This window comes from Equus quagga, chromosome 11, assembly GCF_021613505.1.
Source record: "Equus quagga isolate Etosha38 chromosome 11, UCLA_HA_Equagga_1.0, whole genome shotgun sequence".
Taxonomy (NCBI): domain Eukaryota; kingdom Metazoa; phylum Chordata; class Mammalia; order Perissodactyla; family Equidae; genus Equus; species Equus quagga.
The window spans coordinates 5056521-5080458 of NC_060277.1; the positions used below are offsets into that span (position 1 = coordinate 5056521).

General features: G+C 41.8%; 1 protein-coding gene across 10 annotated transcripts; it reads left to right on the plus strand.

Annotated features, from left to right (window-relative positions):
- Positions 1-10: 10 nt before the first annotated feature.
- On the plus strand, positions 11-22711 carry VNN2 (vanin 2). 10 transcript variants are annotated; one of them, XM_046675716.1, is made up of 13 exons: positions 128-1755; positions 3634-4026; positions 4195-4460; positions 7195-7351; positions 7541-7595; positions 9598-9710; positions 10203-10424; positions 10549-10679; positions 13871-14063; positions 15923-16211; positions 17469-17842; positions 18779-18949; positions 21607-22711. In XM_046675716.1, the coding sequence occupies exons 7-13, from the start codon at positions 10212-10214 to the stop codon at positions 21787-21789; spliced, it is 1554 nt and encodes a 517-aa protein (XP_046531672.1). In that variant the 5' UTR covers positions 128-1755; positions 3634-4026; positions 4195-4460; positions 7195-7351; positions 7541-7595; positions 9598-9710; positions 10203-10211; the 3' UTR covers positions 21790-22711. The 10 variants fall into 10 exon arrangements, with proteins under 10 accessions (XP_046531668.1, XP_046531672.1, XP_046531669.1 ...); XM_046675712.1 differs by lacking the exon at positions 7541-7595 and having other exon boundaries at positions 11-145; XM_046675713.1 differs by lacking the exon at positions 7541-7595 and having other exon boundaries at positions 7195-7301.
- Positions 22712-23938: the final 1227 nt, after the last annotated feature.

The window sequence follows — 23938 nt, forward strand, 5'->3', positions numbered from 1 at the left end:
GTCTGTTTCGGTTCTACCATCTGTTTTTTTTTAAACATACTCCTAGTAGATATATCCCGTTTGCAGAGCGAGTCATCCCCCAGGAGCTTGCTCTCTGTTAGGAAGGGGAGCTCTGACTTCGTGGAAACCCATGCTGCTGTTGGAAGTGAGTGAATCTCTACTGTGCAACTCCCATCCCTCCTGGTCCGTTTACATGGTGTAGTAGCCACATTTACCATTTTTTAAATAGAAGAAATGATTTTATCTCTCATTAATTCAAAAATATTTATTGAATGCGTTCTCTGAGCTGACGCTGTGCTTGCTGCTAGGGCTTTAGCTGTGATCAGGATAAACAATCTCTGCCTTTATGGAACTTTTATTCCAGTAGAAGAGACAAATTGTAAATAAATACCATAATCTCTAATTATCTTACAGAGATGGTGTGAAGGGAAAGACATGGTGATAAGAAAGAGTAACTGACTGGGGTTGATTGGGTGTGGGGTCCTAAGGTAGACGTGGCTCTCCGTGGAGGGGGAATTTTTCAACTGAGGTCTGAAGAATGAGGAGGAGGCAGTCATTCTGAGGGCTGAGCAGTCCCCAGCATGTGCAAAAGGGTGTGACATGTCAGATGAGATGGTGGCGTGTGTGGAGAAGGCAGCCTGTTAGTGGGGGATGCCAGAATTCCGTTCCTATCTCAGGAAGGTCGTTTGGTCTGCAGGCGGCTGGTGACTGGGGATGCAGATTAGCGGGGTTGTAGGGAGATCTTCAGAAGTTCTGAGAGAGACATGAAGGGGTGTGGAGAAGGCAGCCTGTTAGTGGGGGATGCCAGAATTCCGTTCCTATCTCAGGAAGGTCGTTTGGTCTGCAGGCGGCCGGTGACTGGGGATGCAGATTAGCGGGGTTGTAGGGAGATCTTCAGAAATTCTGAGAGAGACATGAATGGTTTGGACCAGGGAGGTGGTGGTGGCAATGCAGAGAAAAGGTTGTGTTTGGATGTGGAACCAACAGGACTTGCTGATGTGGAGGGAGAAGGAGAGGCATTTAGGATGACTTCCAGCTTTTGGCTTGAAGGTATGTGTGGATCGCTGTGCCTCTTAGTGAGATGCGGAAGACTAGGAACCAAACAGATCCTGAAGGGGGTAAATTAAACCATGATGGGATGCCCTTTGAGGCCAGAAGAAGGACAAAAATTACAAGGATGACAATACCAAGGTCGGGGACGATGGAGAAAACTGGAACTATGACCATTTAGGAAGACTGGCAGAAATTGCTAAAATCGAATATTCACAAATCCCATGAACTCTTCATCCCCTCTCCCCCGATGCTACCCTTGTTCACAAGACCTCCGGAGAGCGTGGTCCAGTGCACACCTCGCACAGCGGCCTGTGACCCCTTCCCCACTCCCACTCCCAGAGCGGCAGCAGGACGGAGTGTGACCCCGGTCCGCTGCACCCCTGTGGGTGCAGAAGGGGCCAGGCCTCCATCGCCCTGGTTAAATCGCCCTGGCCGCTCTCCAGCGCCTTTCCTTGCTCCGTGCAGGCTCCCGCGGGGCGCCGGTCCCCCGCCCAGGGGCCGAGGATGCCGCTGGACACCTGCAGTTTCCGCTGCTGCCGCGCGGGGGCCGCGGCTACGAAAGCACCGCGAGCGCGCACCGCCCCCACCCGGCGGCCGTCGCTCAGGACAGCCAGCTTATCCCCGTTACCAGCGCTGTTGACTGCTTAAGGTCAACGCAGAGATTCCAGGCTTTGTTCTCCTTCCCAACGCGCTCTGCCGTCGGTACGTGCTGCGGATACCAGTGTATTTAAAGACGCTTTGTACGAAACCAGCTTTGCCCCTTCCTCATTTTATGATTTTGAAGTATTATAACAAATGACCAAAAAAAGTTAAAATTATGAGAAAGGATAGAGGAACTTTGAACAGTGAAACCAAAAGACAGGTCAAAACTATCAAAGGAAATCTGTGTGTGTGTTTTTATTTTTATATATTATTCTACATGTATCAAAGGTGCCCAATTTAAAATCACCTTTTTTTAAAAATGAGACTGGATGTAGAATATAATAATAATAAGTAAAAGGTATCTTTTATGTTAAGATCATATTGCAGCCTATACATATATGATGTACAGATAAATCGAAAGGAAGAATAAAAAGGGCAAATCACAAATTTTTTTAATTAAACTTTTTTTATTTTGAGATAATTGTTGATTCACATGCAGTTGTAAGAAATAATACCCAGAGATCCTCCATTCTCTTTCCCCGGGTTCCCCAATGGTGACATCTTGCACCGCTGCAGTACGCTGTCATAAGCAGGGTATATTGGTGGAGTCGAGGGGGATAGACATCCGCCTCCTTCCTGTTGACCATGTTGCTGCACCCACTTCCCTCTAACCCTCACTCCCTCCTTAATATCTGGCAACCACTCCTCTGTTCTCCATTTCTGGTTTTGTCATTTCAAGAATGTTGCATAAATGGACTCACATAGTGTGTTACCTTTTGCGATCGGCTTTTTGCATTCAGCGTAATGCTCTTGAGATCCATCCCCATTGTTGCATGTATTGATCGTTCATTTCCTTATATTGCCGAGTTGTATTCCATGGCGTGGATATACAGCTTAACTCTTCATCCACTGAAGGACATCTGGATTGGGTCCAGTTTATCCTAATAACAAATAAATCTGCTATGAACATGTACAGGTTTTTGTGTGAATATGTCTTCGTTTCTCTGGGATAAATACCCAGGAGTACAACTGCTCCAGTGTATGGTAGCTGCCTGATTAGTTTTTTCCCTAAATAATCCATTTATTTTACATAGGAAATTTGATTTGGACAATAAATATCATACATTAATGAAATATTTTATTACTTGCTTATTAAGATACCAAGATTTAAATGTGTTAAATATACCCTCTCAAACCTAGCTGGCAAAAGAGGTGGACAATGAATGCTGACATAGCCAACTGATTTTCATTCAATGCAATAATAAATGAGAAGTGAAGAAGCAGATATCTTTTATTTACAAACCATCGTATCAAATGGGGATGCTCCAGGGGCTATGATAGCTGTCTTTCCTTTGGTATTGCTGTCATATATCCTCAATTTATTAAATAAACCCATAGGAGAGTAAGGCTTAGAAACAACGTGTTTAGACAGAAAAAATAAAATGTTGCCTAAAGTATTGACAAATGGAACTAAAGCCTGTTTATTCAGTCTTTCATTAGGAACAACTTGCAACTCTTAAAATATTTGCACTAGCTTCTCTCAGAAAACCCACAGCTCCGCCTCTAATCCCAACTTATTTGCTGTGGTGCCTATCGGGAGACAATCTGGGAGGGCGTGGCGTCCAGTAATGACTTATGACTTCCAGTTTAGTGCGGTTTCATCGTCACTACTGACATAAACAACTCAAAGTGATTTTCTTGTTGACAATGGTCAACAATAGCATGATAAATACAAAAAGTGGACCGTTATTATCTTTTTAAAGTTTTTGTCATTCAAGACAAATTTGAATACCACATCAGTTAAATCACATTAGTATATATTTCAAAAGTGACAGCCATGAAATCAGTTGTTGGATGAATTCAGATAGGAGAATTAAAAGCAGTGTAGATAAATGTTTCATTTCATTTTACTAACACCTTTCCTTCTTATACTTTCAGATCTTTCAGCTACATTCACTTCCTCTGCGGTTTCCCCTTCATTTCTCACTATTGCCGGTTTGCTTTTGCCTCTTCTGTTTACTCATCTGAGAAGGAGAAGTCACTTGATTGTTGCGGAGTCCCTTTCTGAGCTAGGCCCAGCCTCTAGATCTGCAACAGGAGGAGTGAGAGGACAAGGACGGATGTGCACGAGGAGGTGACGCTGTCATCTCACCGTCAGGAAGCTGCGGCATCAGGTTATATGCATGCCACTGCAAACTTTCTGAAAGAAGAAACAGTCCGGAGGATAAAACAGCATTATGAATTGAAAAAAACCGCGTGAGAAAGGAAGATCTGATCAGCTTCTTCTTCCTGTAGCTGGTGAATTTGTCCTAACACAGCTCTCAGGACTTGGTGAGTGGACTCAGAAGAGCGAGCACTTCCAAACAGATACTGCGCATTAACCGATCTTCCGTATAAATGAATTCCACTTAGCAGAGTTGGGGCGTAAGACTCAGATTTGGGGTGTTCAAAGCAGATAAATGTAAGACATCAGCTTTTCTTCTCTGTCTTTGCATATAGCCACTTTGGTTAATGGCCCAGCCAATAAGAAACTGAAGAAACAGCTCATAAAGAAATTCTTCGCGCCCCGGGACCTCTAAATTCTTCACCAACAGTGTCCCATGGTCCTCTTCCAGAGCAGGGAACAGGAGGGTGTGCTCACTGCGTCACCCGGGAGGGGCGTGGCTGAGATTAGCTTGTGAAGAAACTGCCAAGCTGCTTCCCAGAGTGGCCAGGGCTGTTTCACAACATGCCCTACAGCGATGTATGAGGGATCCAGTTTCTTGGTAAGTTTATCTTGTCTGTGTGTGAGGTTTAAAAAAATGCAATGATGTGTGAAGCAGAGAGTGAGAGCCAGTGATCCCCGGGGGAATCTAGGGAACAGCTGGAGGAAAAGCCGTCAGGGTTACCCAGCAGAAATGGACGTTAGGCTGATAATTCCAGGAGAACCCACTCAAGTCAGGTTGACACAGAAGAGGAGAAACGTGAGCAACTTTGTGGAAAGAGACAGAACAAGGAGAACTAGAGAATGTGAACTAACTGGCATTCTTTTAACAGGTTAGTGGCCAAGAACAGGTGGGCATCTGACCAGAGAGTTCAAGATCTGGGTCAAAGCTGCACCGGGCATTGCCCTCACAACAGAGCCCCCATCTTGTGGGCATGAAGCAATAATAATAATGGCAAAAATTATTCAGCACACAATGTCACCATTTTGCAGCTGAGGGAAGCTGTGGCACTAAGAGGACATAACTTGTTCATGGTCACACAGCGAGGAAGTGGTTGAAACCCAGGCATTCTGGCTTTGGGTCCATATCCTTAACCATTGCCTGACACCATCATGACTCATTACCACAGTGGGAAAAAAGTCATGCCAGGGGAGTTACCAGTAATTAGATGCAACATGCAGATGTAGTTATCTCTATGGAAGAAAGTTCTAGAGTGGATCTGTGTTACAGTAGAAGAATAAAGTGCTGAAGAGAAAGAGTATGACAGGAATTGAAGAGTCAACTTAGGCCTTGAGGGATGGAAAATATCCAGCTTCTACCGCTCTGTTACTTCTCCTGGCCATTTGGTCATTGTTCGGTAGAAATCATGTAATTCTATCTGGCCTGTGTTACCTGGCGTCTGCGACTGCTTGAAAGAAGACCCCAGAAGTCAGAGTTGCCAGGCTAGGATGAAACAAATACATCCTCTGCTGGGGCCTGAGGGGCAGAATCCTGGCCGGCTGCTACCCACCCAGAAAGGAAACTGAAATAGGAGCTCAGGGTGACTGAAGGGGCCAGAAGCCTTGGAAAGAGGAAAGCAGGTGGAATGAGGGGAGGGGAGGGTTTCACCCAGACAGAACCTGTGAGTAGTTGCCTTGGGTCTCGAACATGGTTTTTGCTTTCTTGCTCATTGAAAATGAACAAGGTGAATTCTCGAGATGCCCTTGCATTGCTCGACAAAGCAGTAAATGTACCACAGCTTAACACTTGTCTGTTTTTAACCTATCTGTTCATTTTTTTCCCCGTAAGTACCTGAAATTTCAGTTTTATTTTTGTATCTTACGCTTTCAAATGCATGTCTCTACAACTGCATACGTAAAGAAACATGTGACTTTGATCCAGCGCCTTTGAACTTATTTCAGTTGTGGTATCATCCTTACTTTACCAAAGGCTTTGAATCCAACTGTTTTAGTCTGTTTGTGTTGCTGTAACAGAATCCATAGACTGGGTGACTTCTAAACAGCAGAAGTGTACTTCTCACAGTTTTGGAGGCTGGGAAATCCAAGATCAAGTTGCTGGCAGATTCAATGTCCAGTGAGGACCTGTCTCCTGGTTCATAGACAGCCATCTTTTCACTGTGTCCTCATTTGGTGGAAGGGGCAAGGGTCTTTTATAAGGGCAGGAAGCCCATTCATTTTTTTTTCTTTTCTTCCCCAAAGCCCTAGTGCGTGGTTGTATATCTTAGTTGTAAGTCATTCTAGTTCTTCTGTGTGAGCCACCACCACAGCATGGCAACTGACAGACGGATGGTGTGGTTCTGTGAGCGGGAAGCAAATCTGGACTGCCAAAGCAGTGAGGCTGGACTTTAACCACTAGGCCATCAGGGCTGGCTCAGGAATCCCATTCTTGAGGGCCCCACTGTCACAACCTAATCACCTCCCAAAGGCCCCACCTCTGGAGAGCATCACACTGAAGGTTAGGTTTCAACATTTGGGGGGACATGAACATTCAGTCTCTAACACCAACCAGGAGAATTTTTAAACGTTCTTGTTGGTGAATGCTATGAACTTTTGGCAGAGTTGTGTCAGAACTAAGTTAATGATCTGTGAATGAAATCATCAAGAGAGCTTGCTACTTTTTTTCTTTTGAGAAGTGGGGGCCCTCAGTGTGGGAGCATGCTACCCGTTCAAAGGGGCTTTTGCAGCTCAGCATCCCACAGTCCTAAACTTCTTGGGGCAGAAAGGAGAAGTGTAGGTTGAATCACATGAAATTGCTGTTGCTGTGGGTCTAAAACAGTTGACTCTTGGCATCTTCCTGTGGCACGACCCTTTCCATCCAGTAGGGAACGCCAGGACATGGCATTTCATTAGGCTCGGATTTTCTCTTGGTTTCAGTTGCCTTACCTGTCTGAAGAGCTGAACACTTGTCCAGGTCTACACCTAGAGGAGCGCCTCACCTAGGTAGGAACTGGCACCAAAAGGTGCTTAAGGTTCAGGCTGGTTCTGCCCAAGCAGATATTCTCTTTCAAGGAGGCTGAGTCAAACAATCTTGGTGAAGACATGTTCAAGATTCCAGTGGGGACAGGGACAGAAACATTGCTTTTCACTACTAAATACTTTTTTTGGATACAGTATCATCCTTTTGTTGGTATATAGTAGCAAGAGAAAATAGTTTTAGGGGCCTGATTTTTCTGTTTTTCTTCTTATTTTGATGCGTCATCCTTGCTGCCTGTAAGGAAATGCTGTCAACAATTGTGTGTGCTATTTCCAACTCTTCATTGCTCAACTCACTGACTTGTCATTTCATATCTGGAAAGAGGCCAGACTGGAAAGTCCTTCAGCGTGTGTCAGAGCCCAGAGCTGCTCCTTACCATCCTGTGGCTGTGTTTGTTGGTGTCTTTGCTGTGTCTCCACTGCGTCGCGGGTGTGTATCTGCCATACCCAGCTTGGCATGATCCAGGAGTTGGTGCCCAGGTACCCTGTCCCCCACTTCATCCCCAGCAGTTCACTAGCATAGTACCCCAAATAGACTAGATTTGTTTAATTGAATAGTAGTAGTTCTGTGGGCCTAACAATTAGATGAGATTAAGCAGTCAGCATGATTACGTTACTAAATTGTCATGCATTTTTGTTAATTATTGTCATCCCATTATAACCTTACAGAGAACTTTCATGTGTCTTTGACTCTCGCAATAACCTTGTGAAGGAGATAGAGCAGGTATGATCACCTGAGAAATGGGAGTTCAAGAAGTGGGTGCAAAGGAGAAAGTATACTTCTACTCTTCTTACTTATTACACACTTAAAACCTGGCCCAACTGAGTACTATTCCGAGATGATCAGATTTACAATTAGAAGCAAGTATTTGAGCTATGATTGTTCTTTAAAGTGACTTTTTGATCTAATTTTGAATTGATTTTAACTTTTCACCCTTATAACTAAGTCTGTTAATCACACAATGATAAGTTAGAAGTAGGCTCTGTTAGCAGTGAATTATAATCAATGTTCCCTGTGGCAAAGTAACGTCATTTTATAACTGAGTTAAACTGAAGAAGTTAAACCTTACTAAACCAGTCACCTTTATGAACATGAAAATGTAAATTCTCGACCTTCTGTGTCCTGAATTGGGTCTTCTACTTCTGAAGTTTTAAAAGAAGATCAGCTCCCGCTATGGGAAGTGTTTGAAAAGATCATTCACTTTTTTTTTATGTCTTAAGGATCTTTCTACATTGAAGTTGCTGTTTCATTTACTAACTTCTGGCTCTTCCATGCAATTGCCTTTGTACTCAGATTCTCAATTTTTACGAATAATTTTGAAATAGCGCAGAGAGAAAAGGGAGCTTGGTCTTCTTGGCTTCACATCAGAAGCCATTTGCCCCTTCCCCGTCCAGCCAAAAGACTCTAATTAACACCATTTCTCTCGTTTATAGCCACAAAGAGAGAAAAACATCCAGGAAATTTGGGGACACTGAGACGTGAAAGACAGATGTGATTGTTTCTGCCCCTACCCTCAAAAGTAAAGATATTAGCTTGTCTTCACCAGCTTAGCCGACTCCTTCTAAGCAAGAGAGATAATGAAGTGTTGCTAATTGGTGAGATTAAGTCACATGGAAGCAGATCATGATCCAAATTATACTTGCAGAGAAGGAAGAGCTTAAGGGTCTTCACTGGGCATCAGCTGTGTCAAATCTTCATTCAGGTTTAGCAGATCCACCTGGGGTGTCCTTAAGGGGATCATTTTTAATTGGGTTCCTTAACAGATGCAAATGTTCAGACACTTGGATGCAGACATTAAACCAGAGCACAGACACATGCATGATATCTTGGGTGTCAGGGGAAGATTCTGGAATCAGGAATGAGAAGTACCACACCTGCTCTAGGTCACTCTGCCTCTCTATGCCTCAGATTTCTGTCCTGTAAAGTGTGGGCATTTGAGTTACATGCTCTCTGAACCCTAAAGACACTCATAATCTACCATATAAAAATAGATTCTATACACATGACCTATACTAATATACAAACTATTTATACAGTATAATCACATAATAATAATCTATTATACAATCTGCCCAAAATTCACAAAATATCTATTGCTTCACGTTTTCCTCTAAAGGACTTGACGATTTTTCTAGAAATTATTTTCAGTTTTCTATTCTATAGAGGTAAGAAGTTATTTCTTTAATAAAAAGTTCTGGTCAAAGCAGAAAATATGAGAAGAGCTTATTTACAGTCCTTAGACCTTACCCTGACCAAGAATTTTATCTTAGTATAAGGCAAAACACAGAAGAATTATCTTTATGTTTCTACTCTTCTATGCTGTCTAAAAGTATTTGAATGGCTTTTACCAAGAAACTCAGATTTTTTAAAAAAACAATGAAACCCTTGCATAGTAGGATTGAGACAGGGAAAGGGAGAAGATGGATGTCCTAGGAGGTTATCAGAGATCACATAATGTACGTGTTTTTTTAGAAACTCATTTATGTGGTTATTTGCCTCTAACAAAAATGAAAGTTACGTCTTATCTGGGTTATAACAGAAATGATCTCTGTGATCACCAACCCGAGACACCTCCCCTTCCCTTGTATCTATTTCCAAAAGAAGGAAGGAAAGAAGGAAGGAAGGAAGGAGGGAGAGGGAGGGAGGGAGGGAGGGGGGAAGGAGGCTCAGTCCCCTGAGGGTTGGGGCTCCCTCAGGAGAGGTTCTTGATTTCTCCTCTCACCAGACACCAAGAAGCAGCACCTGAAGAATCAGGGCTCTGGGCACTGAAGGTGCAGCAGTGAACAAACCAGACTCGAAAGCTTGCTTCAGGGAGTGCACGGTCTTTGTCTTTAACGGGTAAGTCGGAGCGTGGATTTGGATGAATTTGGTTCCTAATATTGTTCTGTAGTGCCTTCTCCTAGTAGTAAACATTTAAAAATTTTTCTCCTCTTCTAAAAATAAACTTAATGTAAATCATTCAATACAACAGAAAGAAACTGTTTCCTAGCTTTTGTAACTTAATAAACGAAATGTTTGTTGTATTATGATTTTTCACGTGGAAGTTAATTTAGTCACTGTTTTCCTTCTATTAATGAAAGAGGACAATTGTACTATATTTGAATTTGCTTTTTTGAAATTTGAGATCAAATCTCATCAATGGTACGTGTTGTATAGTCCTTACAATACCTTTTGATTGTGTTCATTGAACTGCAATTTTATTTTCCTTCAAAGTGGTCAAGCATAACATTCATAAGATTATGAAATAAGAGCCCAGTAGCTGGCAAGCATGCATTACATAAATGTTTCCCTCTATAAATATTACATGAATGTTAATTTAACTTTCACTAGACGTTGGCCATGATTGCTTCCTCTTTTCGAACCTCTGCGGCTGTTTTTGCTGTAATTATCCTGCATGTTGGGGCCCTGGATACTTTCATAGCTGCAGTTTATGAACACGCCGTCATACTGCCAAAAACAACAGTGACACCTGTCTCTCAGGACGATGCCTTCCTCCTCATGAACAAGAATATAGATATTCTGGAGAGAGCGATTAAGCAGGCAGCAAAGCAGGTATTCTTTTCTTTTTGCTAATCATAATTTATGGGAGGGGCATGAGAGCCAGTGGAAGATTGGCGTTTTGGATTGTCTATGTTACACGTGGAGAAATCGTTTTGATTTGACGTCTTTTGAACAGGGTGCTCAAATCATCGTGACTCCAGAAGATGCCCTTTATGGTTGGACATTTACCAGGGAAACCATTTTCCCTTATCTGGAGGACGTCCCAGACCCTCAGGCGAACTGGATTCCGTGTCAGGACTCCAACAGGTATTTTAACCATCCTAGTTGTTTGTGCAAAAGGGTTGTAATTCTCTAAAATATGAACCTTCACCACAGCAAAATGACAAATCCTGAATTATCATGTAAGTGGTGTATGTTATTATTATATTTATCTTGGCATTGGTTAGATTAAAAAAATTGTACTTAGATACCATTTAACAATCATTTATTATTGAATGTCTTTATTAAATTTGGAGAAAGTACGTAGTAGGGTATTTATTACGGGGATTAGAAACTAAGGGAAGAGAATCTCGTGAATACCAGTTAGTAAGTTAATTTCTGAGGAGGATAATGGGTTGTGTTTGGAAAATACTCCAAGGTCTCTATGGAAGGTAATATATTGCAATTTTATGGAGTCTCTGTTCCAGAATCGCTTCCCAGGCAGAAAGACCTCACTATGTACTCGCTAGTGAATCATAAGAGCTTATGCTTTGAAACTTTGCATTTTCCTAGGCTTCTCAAGCTAGTTTTCCAAGGAAAGTGAAATCTAGAAACCTTGTATTATAAAATATTTAATACATCTAAGTGTAAGTTTAATATGTAAGTCACACTGTCTACTAAGACTTGAAGATTAAATTTTTTAGGTACAGATTGCACACTTCTGTACTTGCAGTCAAAGATCTCTCACTCCTTCACCCTCATTCTCTCTCACCCGTCAGATCCTTTCCCTCTCTCTTACCTTCTCATACTTTCTCTCACGTTTTTACCTCCAATTAAGTTTATTAAACATTCCTCTACCATGTTCTTGCTGGAGGATTATGGATACCACATGTTTTTAGGCATCCCTCGTTATTCTGATAAGAGTTATCAGGAAATGGCTTTTCCTAGCTCAGGAGAGATCAACTACCCAAAGAGGAGAACATGGGTTTTGTGATAGTGGAAGGTTCCATCTTCCCATCCTTCGTGTTTTGAGCTGACACTCTCTATGGTGTTTGCGTGAAACTTTCTTTTGTGTAGGAAGAGAGGCCAATAGCTGGAGAGTCTTTCTGCATAGAAGTTTTGAGAATTGGGACAACTCATTTGTTTTTCATTCACAGTAGGATTGAGTTCTGACTATCCTGTTAAAAACAAAATATGTTGTCTTTTATGGCTGAGTCAAAGATCACACTAGCTATGAAAACTAGTGAAGGTTGGGTGAAGGTAAGGGGACAGGTTTATTCCATATGGTTAATAAATAGATCTTTCATAGCCCTAGAGTGGAAGGGACAAATTTTGACAGAAAATGGGTTTGCATCATCACCAATATAGTCACATTTAATTCATCAATCTCTTCATTCATTCATTTAACCATTGTTTACTGAGAACTTAAAATGTGCCAGATACTATTCTAGGAGTAGGGGATGCATCACTTAAAAAACAAGTTGCCACCATCTCTGCGGCTTTTGAATGTTCTACAGGGAGAAGTCAGATGTAAACAAACTCAGGTTTTGCATAGAATGTCATATGGTGATAAGAACAGGGGGAATGGGGTGCTTGGGTGGAGTGAGGTGTAGGACCTATTGTGGTTCTTCTTTTATTTGGATTGATTACAGAGCTTTGAGTGACTATGGCTTCAGTGTATTGGCAAGGGACAGAAATTGGGGCATGCTGTCAGAAAGGTGCCATGTTGTGCGAGTGATATAGATTATGTTGGGTCTTGAAGTTGATTGTAAGAACTTTGGGTTTTCCACTGAGTGAGACGGGGAGACACTGGAGGGCTTTGAGCTGAGGAGTGATCCAATCTGACTCGTGTTTCAAAAGGACCACTCTGGCTTCTGTATTGGGAAAAGACTAGGCAGGCAGTGGCAAAGCAGGGAGACTATTTAGGAAACTCTTGTGACTGTCTTGGTTAGAGCTGATGGAGACGGAAACTGGGATGGAAGAGGTGGAGGTGGAAAGAAGTGACCACATGATAGCTATGTTTTAGGTGACAGGATTTGTTGCCAGATTGTTTGGGGAGGTATGAGAAAAGAGAAGTATCAATAGTGACTCCCAAGTTTTTGGTCTGAGGAACTGGAGGCATACAAATGCCATTTACAGACATAGAGAGCAGTGAAGGAATAACAAGTCTGGGATGGAAATAAGGAAATCAGTTTTGTGACTCTTAAGTTTGAGCTGCCCTTCAGACATCCAAGTGGAGATGTCAACCTGACCATTGCGTATACAAGTCTGGCATGAAAGGACAAGGTTAGGGCTGGAGATGGAACATCAGGAGTCTGAATATAGATGGCTTTTAACATCGTGATGGGTTCTCCTATGGAGTGAGTTAGAGAAGAGAAGAGATCTAAGGCTTGAGCTCTAGGAAATTCCAATGTTTAGACTTAGGGGAGACGAAGGAGGAACCAGCAAAGGAGATGGAGAAGAGCAGCCAGTGAGGAGGAGAATGAGAGAGTGGGGTCCAATGAGCAAGGTGCAGTGTTTCCAGGAGGAGGGGTAATTAACTGTGTCAAGTGCTGCAAGTAAGTAGGACAAAATCAGGTAAGATGAGGAGGTCATCACTGGCATTGCTAAGAGCTGTTGGTGGGTTGATAGAGATGGGAGCTGCTTTGAGTGCTTCAAAAAACAATGGGGGAGGATGAGTTGGGGACAGCGAGATAGCCAGCTTCTTCAAGAAGTTTTACTGTAAGAGGAGCTGAGAAATGGAGCATTAATTTAGAGGGGCTTGTGGGGTCAAGAGAGGTTCTTATTTTATTTGTTTAAAGATGAGAGATATGAGAGCATATTTGCATGCTGATGAGATGATTCAGTAGAGAGGTGACACGGATGATCAAGGAGAGTGAATGATGAATTGCTGGAGCCAGAGATACGATGTGGAAAAAAATTCATCAGGTTTAAGTATAATATGTGACATTTTAAATCTGATCTCTATCATGTCACATAATTACCATTTCTTTTTTGTAGTGAGAACACTTAAGATCTACTCCCATAGCAACTTTGAAGTTTATAAGATGGTATTGTTGTCTATAATCACTATGCTGTGTGTTAGATCTCCAGGACTTATTTATCTATTAGTTGCAAGTTTGTCCCCTTAATAAACAACATCTTTCCAGCTCCTTGACACCCTAGCCCCTGGTAACCACCATTCTACACTCAGTTTCTACGAGTTCCACTTTTTTAGATCCCACGTGTAAGTGATATCATGTAGTATTTGTCTTTCTCTGTCTGACTTACTGATATGTCTTAATTAAAATTTGATTTAGATTTGGTTACACACCAGTACAAGTAAGACTCAGCTGCCTGGCCAAGAACAACTCAATCTATGTCTTGGCAAATATGGGGGACAAGAAGCCATGTAATCGCCATAACTCCATGTGTCCTCCCAATGGCTATTATCAATACAACACCAATGTGGTATATGATGCAGAGGGGAAACTGGTAGCACGCTACCATAAGGTAAGGGGGTTGGGTGTGTAAAACGGAGCCTGCTCTGACAGTGGTGGATGCTGTGTTTAGGAGTTTGACCTTCATTCCCCATATAATATGATGTCACTAGAGATTTTTTTAAAAGGGACAGTAAAGAAAATGACATTTTAGAAGAAAACTAATCTGGATAAAAATGTAGGCAGAGACTTGTGAGAAAGGTGTTGTAATAGTCCAAGATTGAGGTAAATTTTTTGCATATATAAAACAAGTGATTTAAATATTGACACAGAAGATACTAAAATGACTAATCTGGATACCATTTAATATTGAAATGACACAAAGATGTTTCCAAATTCTATGAATCAGTTTCAGGGAAGTCAATTTCCCTGTTTTCTATCAGGTCACAAAAGTGATCTCTCTATTTATTTTCTACACCAATTAATTTAGTTACCCTCTTAATTGATTTAAGGCCAAATCATAAAATTTTTACTTTAACCTCTGAAGTGAAAGAGTAAAATAGCCTGAAGTTGTAATTTTATACTAATTGGCTAGAGAGAAAGGCTGGCCTTTTAAATGGACATGTGGTGTGCAGGTCAATGTGAACGTCCCTCTTCCTCCCCCATATTTTTCTCAGCATCTTAAATTATAGCCTCAGAATCTTTTGAGTGGAGAAATTATCTCCTGAAAGTCCCAGTTAATATATAAGCATTAGTCAAGAGGAGTGATATTAAATGAGTAATTTTCAAATGTTTTTGATCATATACCCCAATCAGAAGAAAATTTTAAGTCCAAAGTTTTGTATTTATAAATAAAACTCAACTTTCAAAAAGTTTTCTCCATAACTGTAGGTTTTGACAACTTTTCGTATATAATTAAACTTTCATGTTCTCCTCAAAAATGTGTCTCATACTAGGAATAGAAATGTCAGCTCTCCCATTTTCTTGTTTTTGAGACTATGTTTATATTATGAGTATCATCTTTTAATGCACTTTCTTTGCAAGAATCATTTTAAGCTATTCTTCCATCTGTGAGTGTTGATTTAGTAAAACTGGTAGCAGAGTTTGGTCCACCCACTTACCCAGGCCCAGGTAAACTGCAGGGTGGCAGAGCGCACTGCGAGGGGGCGAGCTAGTGAGGAGTCTGTGGTCCTCCTCATCCTAGTGGAGGGCCTCGCTCTCCTCTCAGGGTGCCTCGGAGACGATTCGTGCCCCACGACCTCTGACGCATGGACCCAATCAGAGTACTTTTGTCAATCAATTCTTAAAAATACTAGTAAAGTTCAATTTCTCTTTCATTTTTTTAGATAGAAAATAAATCTAGAGAGAAGTTTTAATAGTCTTATTTCTAACCCTTGGCATTCCTTACTTTGGAAACCATTTTATTAAACTGTTGACTCTGATTCTTATATTAGGGTAGTTTTTCAAGTTTTCCTGAAGGGAATCCAGGAGAATTAAATAAAACATTCATTTGCAACAGGAATTTTGAAAGCTGAATAAGAGTCCCCCAGATTACTTTGGATGGGATGCTGTAAAGAGGGTGGTGGCATCCTGTATCCGATTCACAGGTATTTATTGTGCATCTGTATGTTTCTAGGTATCAGAGATTTCCCTGATACTGAAACATAAAAAAGCTTCTCCACTTTTCAGGAAGCTATTTGGCTCCTCATCGAGAGAGGGGCAAGGTAGGTAGGGGGAGAGAGAGAGTGAGAGAGAGGCTATATTTCTCCATGCTTTCCTTGGACATTGACTTTCAATCATAGATTCATGTACTTCCTATAGGCTTCCTCTTCTTGACCACAGCCAGATCCATTACCAACTTTGGAGGGTTTTTACAGATTGTTGCTTCAATAAACAAGCCTTCCCTGCTTTGTTCCTATTCATCTATTACAGTACCACCTCTACTCTGAGCCTCAGTTTGATGTCCCTGAAAAGCCCGAGTTGGTGACTTTCAATACCACCTTTGGAAGGTTTGGCATTTTCACGTGCTTTGATATTTTCTTCCACGATCCTGCTGTCACCCTGGTGAAAGATTTCCATGTGGATACCATCCTGTTTCCCACAGCTTGGATGAATGTCTTGCCCCTTCTGACAGCTATTGAATTCCACTCGGCTTGGGCTGTGGGCATGAGAGTTAATCTTCTTGCGGCCAACACCCACAATATCCACATGAATATGACAGGTAATTCGTGACCAGATGAGGTCTGCAAGGGTACTTCTAAGTGCGGAGAAGCTAATGTCTTGGACATAACCTGCCATCATGTTTTACTTCTTTGTTGGGACTCCTCACTATGTTTGTCAGTCTTTTACAGAGAGAAAAGCTGATTATGACAGCTATGGTATATTAAGACCTTTATGTGTATTATTTCATGTATTCTCACAAAACACTACGGGATGGGTATTATCATCCCAATTTTACAGATTGGAAAACTGAGACACGGAGAATGCAAGTAACTTGCCAAAAGCTACCAGCCAGTAAGTGGCAAAGCATGGACGTAAACAAGATCCTAACACTGGCAAAGAGCAGAGGAGAGTGTGATTGACATGTTGCTGTGTAACAAATTACCCTAAAAGTGAAAAGTAAAAGTGGCTTAAAACAACAAGCCTTTATTATCTCACATTTTCTGTTGGTCATGAATTTGGGACTGCCTTAGCTGGGTGGTCCTGGCTCAGGCTCTCTCTGCAGGTTACATCAAGCTGTTAGCTGGGCTAGGAGTCATCTGAAGTCCTGACCGGGGCCGTCAGGTCTGCTTCCAGGGTAGCTGCCTCTCCTGGCTCCTGGCAGGATCCCTTAGTTCCTCAGTGGCTGTTGGCAGGAGACCTTAGTTTCTTGCCACTTCGGCCTCCAGAGGGCTGTGTGATGGACCCTCATGGGGTGGCAGCTGACTTCCTCCAGAGCCAGTGAGGAGAGAGAGAGACAGAGAGGACGGTGGTGGTTGGGCGGAAGCTACGCTGCTGTTTATGACTAGTCACACACCGCCACTCCTCCATGCTCTATTCAGCAGAAGTGAGTCACTAAGCCCAGCCTGCCGTCGAAGTGGAGGGAGTAGATCTACCCATCGGAGGGAGGAGCACTGAAAAATTTTTGGATGGATTTGACAACCACCACCACAGTGGGGAACAGGAGAGAATTTTGTATTACCTTCCCCTACCTTTCAGAAACTCCCAAATACAAAGATTTTTATATTTGGCTTAATTGTCCATAATGCTAATGAATAATCCTATTATATTCAAAGTTTATTTGAAATGAGACCATTGAGCATCTATTTTCATTTCCTCCAACAGACAATAGAAGTCCTTAGGTGCTGAGTGTCACTAGCAGCCTGTGTGCTGTCTCCCGTGAATGATGAGGTGACATGACCACAGGCCCAGTTCTGATGGGGGAACTGGCGGTGATGATTTTGTTTTCCTTTCAAAAAGACTTGTCTTGTGTTCACAGGCAGCGGTATCTATGCACCACAGTCTCCCAAAGTATACCATCATGACATGGAGACAGAGTTGGGAAAGCTCCTCCTTGCGGAAGTGGATTCGCGTCCCCGAAACTCTCCTGCCTACCCAACAGCTGTGAACTGGAGTGCCCACGCCACAACCATCAGACCATTCCCAGGAAAGAAAAACACCTTCCGGGCATTTATTTCCCGGGACGCTTTCAACTTCACAGAACTTTTTGAAAATGCAGGAAACCTTACAGTCTGTCAAAAAGATCTCTGCTGTCATTTAAGCTACAGGATGTTAGGAAAGGAAGAGGATGAAGTGTATGCTCTGGGAGCTTTTTCAGGACTTCACGGCCGAAGGAGAAAAGAGTACTGGCAGGTACTTTGAGCTGAAGTGAGAGGGAGCATTTAGGTGTCACTAAAGGGAAAAGGGTAACTTTTTGTGCCTATCTCAGGGAGCCAAATGGTTTTTCTTGGCACAACTCCACGCATTGCCTATATTACACACCCACACACATGCGTACACATGCATGCACACACACACACACACCCCTATGCTTTGGGATTAATCATATGATATTTGCAATGGGAGTTAAGTATAATCTGATTGCTTGCTTTGAGCAAGCAATTTTGTAAAAAAAATTATTAATCTGACCATGATGATTTTCTATTAGACCAAGGAACTAGTTTACATATTGTAGTGTACTTCAATAAGGCTTCCTTAAGTAGTTTTGCTGACATATCTGAGTATAAATAGTCTTGTTTTAACTATTAAAACCATCAATGCGTAGGAATACAACTTTTATCTTAGTTTCTGTTGTAATCAGATGTCCTGGTCATTTTATTCCCTTCCAATGATAAATATTTAAAACGCAAACTTTTTATATGGTGTTGACTGTGCAATTTGTATTTTCTTATTATACTCTGTGCCCCACTGCCTTCTCCTAAAGAAAAGGAGATGGAAAAAAGAGATGGTCAGGTTTTAGTCAGTGTTTAGCACTAGTACTGTTGTTGCCCAAGGACCTCCACTCTCTGGGGCCAAGTGCCGTCATCTGACATGCCAAACTAGTGGTTTCAGTTTAATTCTAAATGGATTTCTTTTTTTTTCAGTCCACTTGTTGCCCAGGAAGTGGGGTTGCTTCTCAAGTCATTTGCCATTTCTAATAAAGCGGTTAACTATAAGAAACATGATCCAAATCTCTTCAACAAATGGAGAAACTGTATGCTTTCTTATGGTTATAAACTGAGTCAACAGTCCTAGTACAAGCAACTTAGATGTAAAGCATGGTATTTTATCCGTGTCTGTTCCTCATAGGTGTGCACAATGCTGAAATGCAAAACTACTAATTTGACAACTTGTGGGCGGCCGGTAGAAACTGCTTCTACAAGATTTGAAATGTTCTCCCTAAGTGGCACATTTGGAACAGAGTATGTCATTCCAGAAGTGCTACTTACTAAAATTCACCTGTCACCTGGAAAATTTGAGGTAGGAGGATTTTAAGAGTATTTTCGTTTGAGCTCTTCTCTGAAGCCAGGTGAAACAGGCTGCAACAGTTGTATCAGTTAACTTTCATTATGCAACAAAGTTCCTCAAAATTTAATGACTTGGAACAATAACCATTTCCTTAGCCTTAGATTTGGTGATTGGCAGTGTGAACTGGGTATAGCCAGGCTGTTCTTCTGGTCTGAAACAGTGTCCAGGTGGTCTTGACTGGGCTCAGACACACATCTGCCCTTAGCTAGTGGGTTGTTTGGGGCTGGCTGGTTTGTGAGGCCTTGTCGTGGGCAGGTGGGATGACTGGGGCCACTCCCCGCCATGGTCTCTCGTCTTAAGGCAAGCTTGGGCTTGTTTACATGGTAGTTGAAGGAGACCAAGAACATCAATAAAGAAAGCTACATGGGCAAGTTCCTTTCAAGTCTCTGCTTGCACCATGTTTACAAATGTTCTCATCAACCGAAGCAAGTCCCGTGACCAGAGCAGCCTCACAGGGTGGAAAAATAAATGATGCGGATCTCTCAGCGGGAAGAGCTGTAAGATCACATTGCAACAGGGCACGGATAAAGGAGGGGAACATTTTGTGGCCATTTTTACGATTTACAGCAACCAACTCTAAAATGAGGACACTTTGTTGGAATAACGGTAGGATAACTAGAACTTATGAGCTCAAAGCGCCACTCATTGAAAAATGTTTGTTTATAGATTTTTAAATTTCTTTTCTCACATGTGGAGAAAATCAGATATTCATTTCACACATTATAGTGGCAATAACCAATTAATTCACAAATTAAGCTGGCCTCAAATTAGAATTAAGACTTTGCGGTTTTATATCAGCACCTGCACACACACACAAACACATACGTACACACACTCCACCAGTCTGAACCTTAATGTCTTCTCTGAACTGTGGCAAACACTGGCAGCCTTCAGTAACTGGGCTGAAGTCATTGCATTTTCTGTAAAAGAAAAATAAGATCTAAGTTAATTATCTAAGGCATTTAGCAAGAAAGTCTTTAAAACTGCAGATTGCTTATGGTCATAAATCTCTGTCTGCCTGTATTATCAGATTGGAATACGTTATATTTATAAAAATATTTAATTCTGTGAAACCAACCATTTAACATACAGTATGGCTTTAAGGCTGGGACACCCAGAGAACAGGAATCTTTGGCTGCTAATAGAACCTGGTTAGGTAGAAATTTCTTGAGCAAATGCTGGAATGAAAGCTTAAATGCCAATTGCAGAAAATCAGATCTGAAGTGAGGGATCTGGAACAGAAATCAAGTAGTTGAAAGGTGGCACAAATAAGCGTAGATGAATTGAAAATATCTGGGACCACTTAAGGAGCTGAGAGGAGAGAGAGCAGGGCTCACACGGGTGAGCTGAGGAAGGCGTGGGTTCTGGCAGCACTGGTGCTCACGGGGTCGTGTAAGCCCTGCCATTTAAACTGAGCACAGTCTAGTTGTCTAGGTATTATTTTGACACTTTCCCCCACATCATGTACTCATAGAAATGTATCTCCCTGAGAAATTATCCTCAAGTGGGACTGGGCATTTATTTCCCCAAAGCGTCTCATCCATGGGAGAAAGACAAAAAGCTGGTAGAGTTCTCCAGACCAGGCTAAAGGTCCAGAGCCAGAAATGCCATTTCACTATCACTCTGAACCACATCAGTATTTTAAGAAGATGGATGGTGGTAGTTGGTGAGGAGTTGTAGACCATGAAGAAATTAGTACATACCTACCTCCTTTCTTTGTTTTAAATTTTTTATCTCAAATGGTTTCAGTCAGTTGGGAACATTTAGAGAATGATACAAAAGAGTAAAAGGGTAAGTGCTTAACCCTATAGTATTTGTAGGTCTCAACTCTTAACAGTTCTCAGAACTTGTCCTGCTGTCTCGCATCTCTGGATACTGACCCCTTACTCCCAGCGTGATTGGTTTCAAGAATGACTATATTTCAAGTTCCTGGGAATTTAACATTCTGTTCTCGCAAGCACATGCACCCTGTTTCTAGCCAGACTGGAGTGAGAATGAACGTTGCTAGACCTGTCACACACACTTCTGTCTCAGAACGAGCCTTTGCTGCTTTGATTTCCAATTCCCAGGATGTCTTCTGTCATACAGCCCCAGGGAGAAATTCATTAACTGCACCTTCTTGTGGCGTGTCGTGTCTGCTCTGGGAAGCAGACCAGTCCAGCTTTTCCTTCTCAGACCTCCTAAGCACTTACCTCTTTCCCTCTCTAATATACTAATATACTGATTTCTCTCTTTATGCTTAGTATCCGCTCCATTTCACCTTTAGCTTTTAAGTTTCTTGAGGGAGGGCTGTGGTTTATACCCTCGTGGGTCCTGATTGCCTCACACATAATTGGACTCAATAAATCTTCGTTGCTGCTGCTTTTTTGACTTTTCATAAAGGGTTACATTTGATTGTTGAAACTCAGATATTGAGCCTGGTGGCTCTAGTCTTCATTACATGTAAAATGGCTGTCCCCTCCTGTCCTGCCTGTTCCCCCCACCCCCTCACCCCTACCAAGCTGGAGCTATTGATCAACCGTGACATCTAGGATTGTTTTGTATTCACTAGTCTGCTTGCAATGCATATTTTAATCAAGCTGACTATACTTTTCCCACTGTTTCTCTAGGTACTACAAGATGGGCGTTTGGTGAACAAGAACGGACCATCCGAGCCTATCCTGACAGTGTCTCTCTTTGGGAGATGGTACGCTAAGGACTCATCTTCCATCCCAGGCGGAACCAGCAATTCAGCAACAACTTACCTGCTGATACCCATTTTATTGATGATCGTAGCTTGGCAGATACTGTGATGGTATAGGATGTCTCTTGATCGCATTCATTTTTCAGCATATATTTTGCTAAAGGTGTTTATCAGGTTCCCAAGTTTACTAAGAAACTTTAAAGGGCTATCTCAGTAGTATAGATTAATGATCTCTAAATGTGTATTTTTGTCAGCAAAGATTATTTTTAAGTATGATGGTAATGTCACGCCTTTTTTGGCTACTCTGAAATATTGCAGTGCAGTATAAGAGAAAGAGCGTGGGTGCTTGGGTCCGAGAAATGAGAATCAAATCCTAGCTCCAGTCTTATCTGCTGTGTGACCTTGTGTGTGTTTGTGTGTGTGAGAGGGAGCAGAATGAAGAGCTCCAGGGCCATTGTAAATATAACCGTGGCCTTTGAAGAGACCAGTAATGATGGGATTAAGAGGTTTATGACATTAAAGACAATTTGAACTCAGCTAGTTTTCTGTGCCAATGATTAGGGGGAAAATTTGCTTTCCAATCAGATGGCAATGTTGAAGTTTATCTTAACAATGACAGTTGCTTTGAGATGTTCTGGAAGAAATGACAGCTAGTCCAGGTTCATATCAAAGGTGACTGTCCAGGCTATCCATAGCCCCAAATAGTCCTACCTGAAGGCTGTGGTCTAATTTAACAGACACAAATCCCATAACACAAGAACCATGGTTGTTAGTGGTAACACTTCTTTCAACATTGGGTAGTCTACTTTTTTCAAAATGTATATATCTCATGCTACTTGAAATGTAAGAGTGTATTTGTTACTGATAATTTAATGCAAATATTCTTAAAATTAAAGAAATGACTTTGAATTTCCAGATTTTATACCTCCAAAGCTATTTTGTCTAATATTTTTACATTAAAAAATCACAATTGAGGCTTTTATGGTTTGTTTCTATGTATTGCTGTATATCTACTCCTTATGGATTCAATGAATATTCTATTAAAATGCAATGGGAAATTAACACGACTTTTATAGTCAAGTGGTTACTAGTAAGAGAAGGGATATGGAAGTTAAGCCATGTTTTGTGTTTGATTTTGAGAAGGGCTATTTGTCCCCTGTGTTCAACATTGGCACATCAAAGATGCTTATATGAAAGTGGTGGTGAGTATCCATATATGTAAATAGTCTAAATCACGTTATCATTAAAATACTCTGTTCTTTTATCTTTTCATAAAACATAGAACACTTCAGATTTGCCAGGTTTTGCTTGAGGAAGTTAGATGTTGTGCAATGGTGTTGCTGTGTGTATCATGACACATCATCTTGGGCAATGGTGTTTCACTTCCAGAAGTTTCAGCCTGGAGTCAACAGCTGACTCTAAACCCAATGGTTTGAGAAAGATTCAAACAAGGATCTCCTCACAGATTCCAAGGGACAGTTCTTCCTCTGATGCACACTTAGGGCTGTTCGCTGTGCTTCAGCTCAATAAAAACAAAAGCCAAAACCAAAATGCACCGCGCCCCAAGGAAAAGAAATGGCTCTTAACTCAATGGTGAAGTTGCTTGTGTTACAACATTTTGGCCCCTACCTCCTCAGTGGTTTACGCACACACTCACTTCATCCAACCAAACAAAGAGGACATTTATTGGTCTTGATTTAGGGAAATGCGCCTGAGGGCATAGCTCTTTGGTTTCTATAGAGTCTAATGTCAGAATCCGGTTTCTTTGATAATCATCTTTCTGGCTCACCTTAAAATCTCCTTATACTTCTTGAGTCCCTTCGTTCTGCAGGGAGTAAATGACGCTCTGGTTTCACCTGTTCGGCTTCCCCAGGCCTTGTTTTCTGACACACCCTATTATGACTTCGCCTGTATCACAAGTCGATACCCTCTGCCTCAGCATCCTCTCAGCTGACTCTCTATTCTTTGTTCCTTCATTCAATAGCACGCATTGATTTCACACTGTGTTCCAAGCTCTGGGTCCTAGGACACTGGTGTATGCATTCTCTTTGCTCTCTTGGCCACTCTGTGACGTTGCCTCTGTGGTATGACTTATTGCGGTAATTTCTGTGATCTACTCGCAGCCTACTCTGCAATTATCGAGGCCCCACTTTCTGCTTTGTACTCCTTCTTTGCATTCTGATCCATTCTCGTGGTGGCAGCTCATTCATTTACATAAGTGATTTCCAAGGCATTCTTTCTGTTCTGACCTGTTTCTT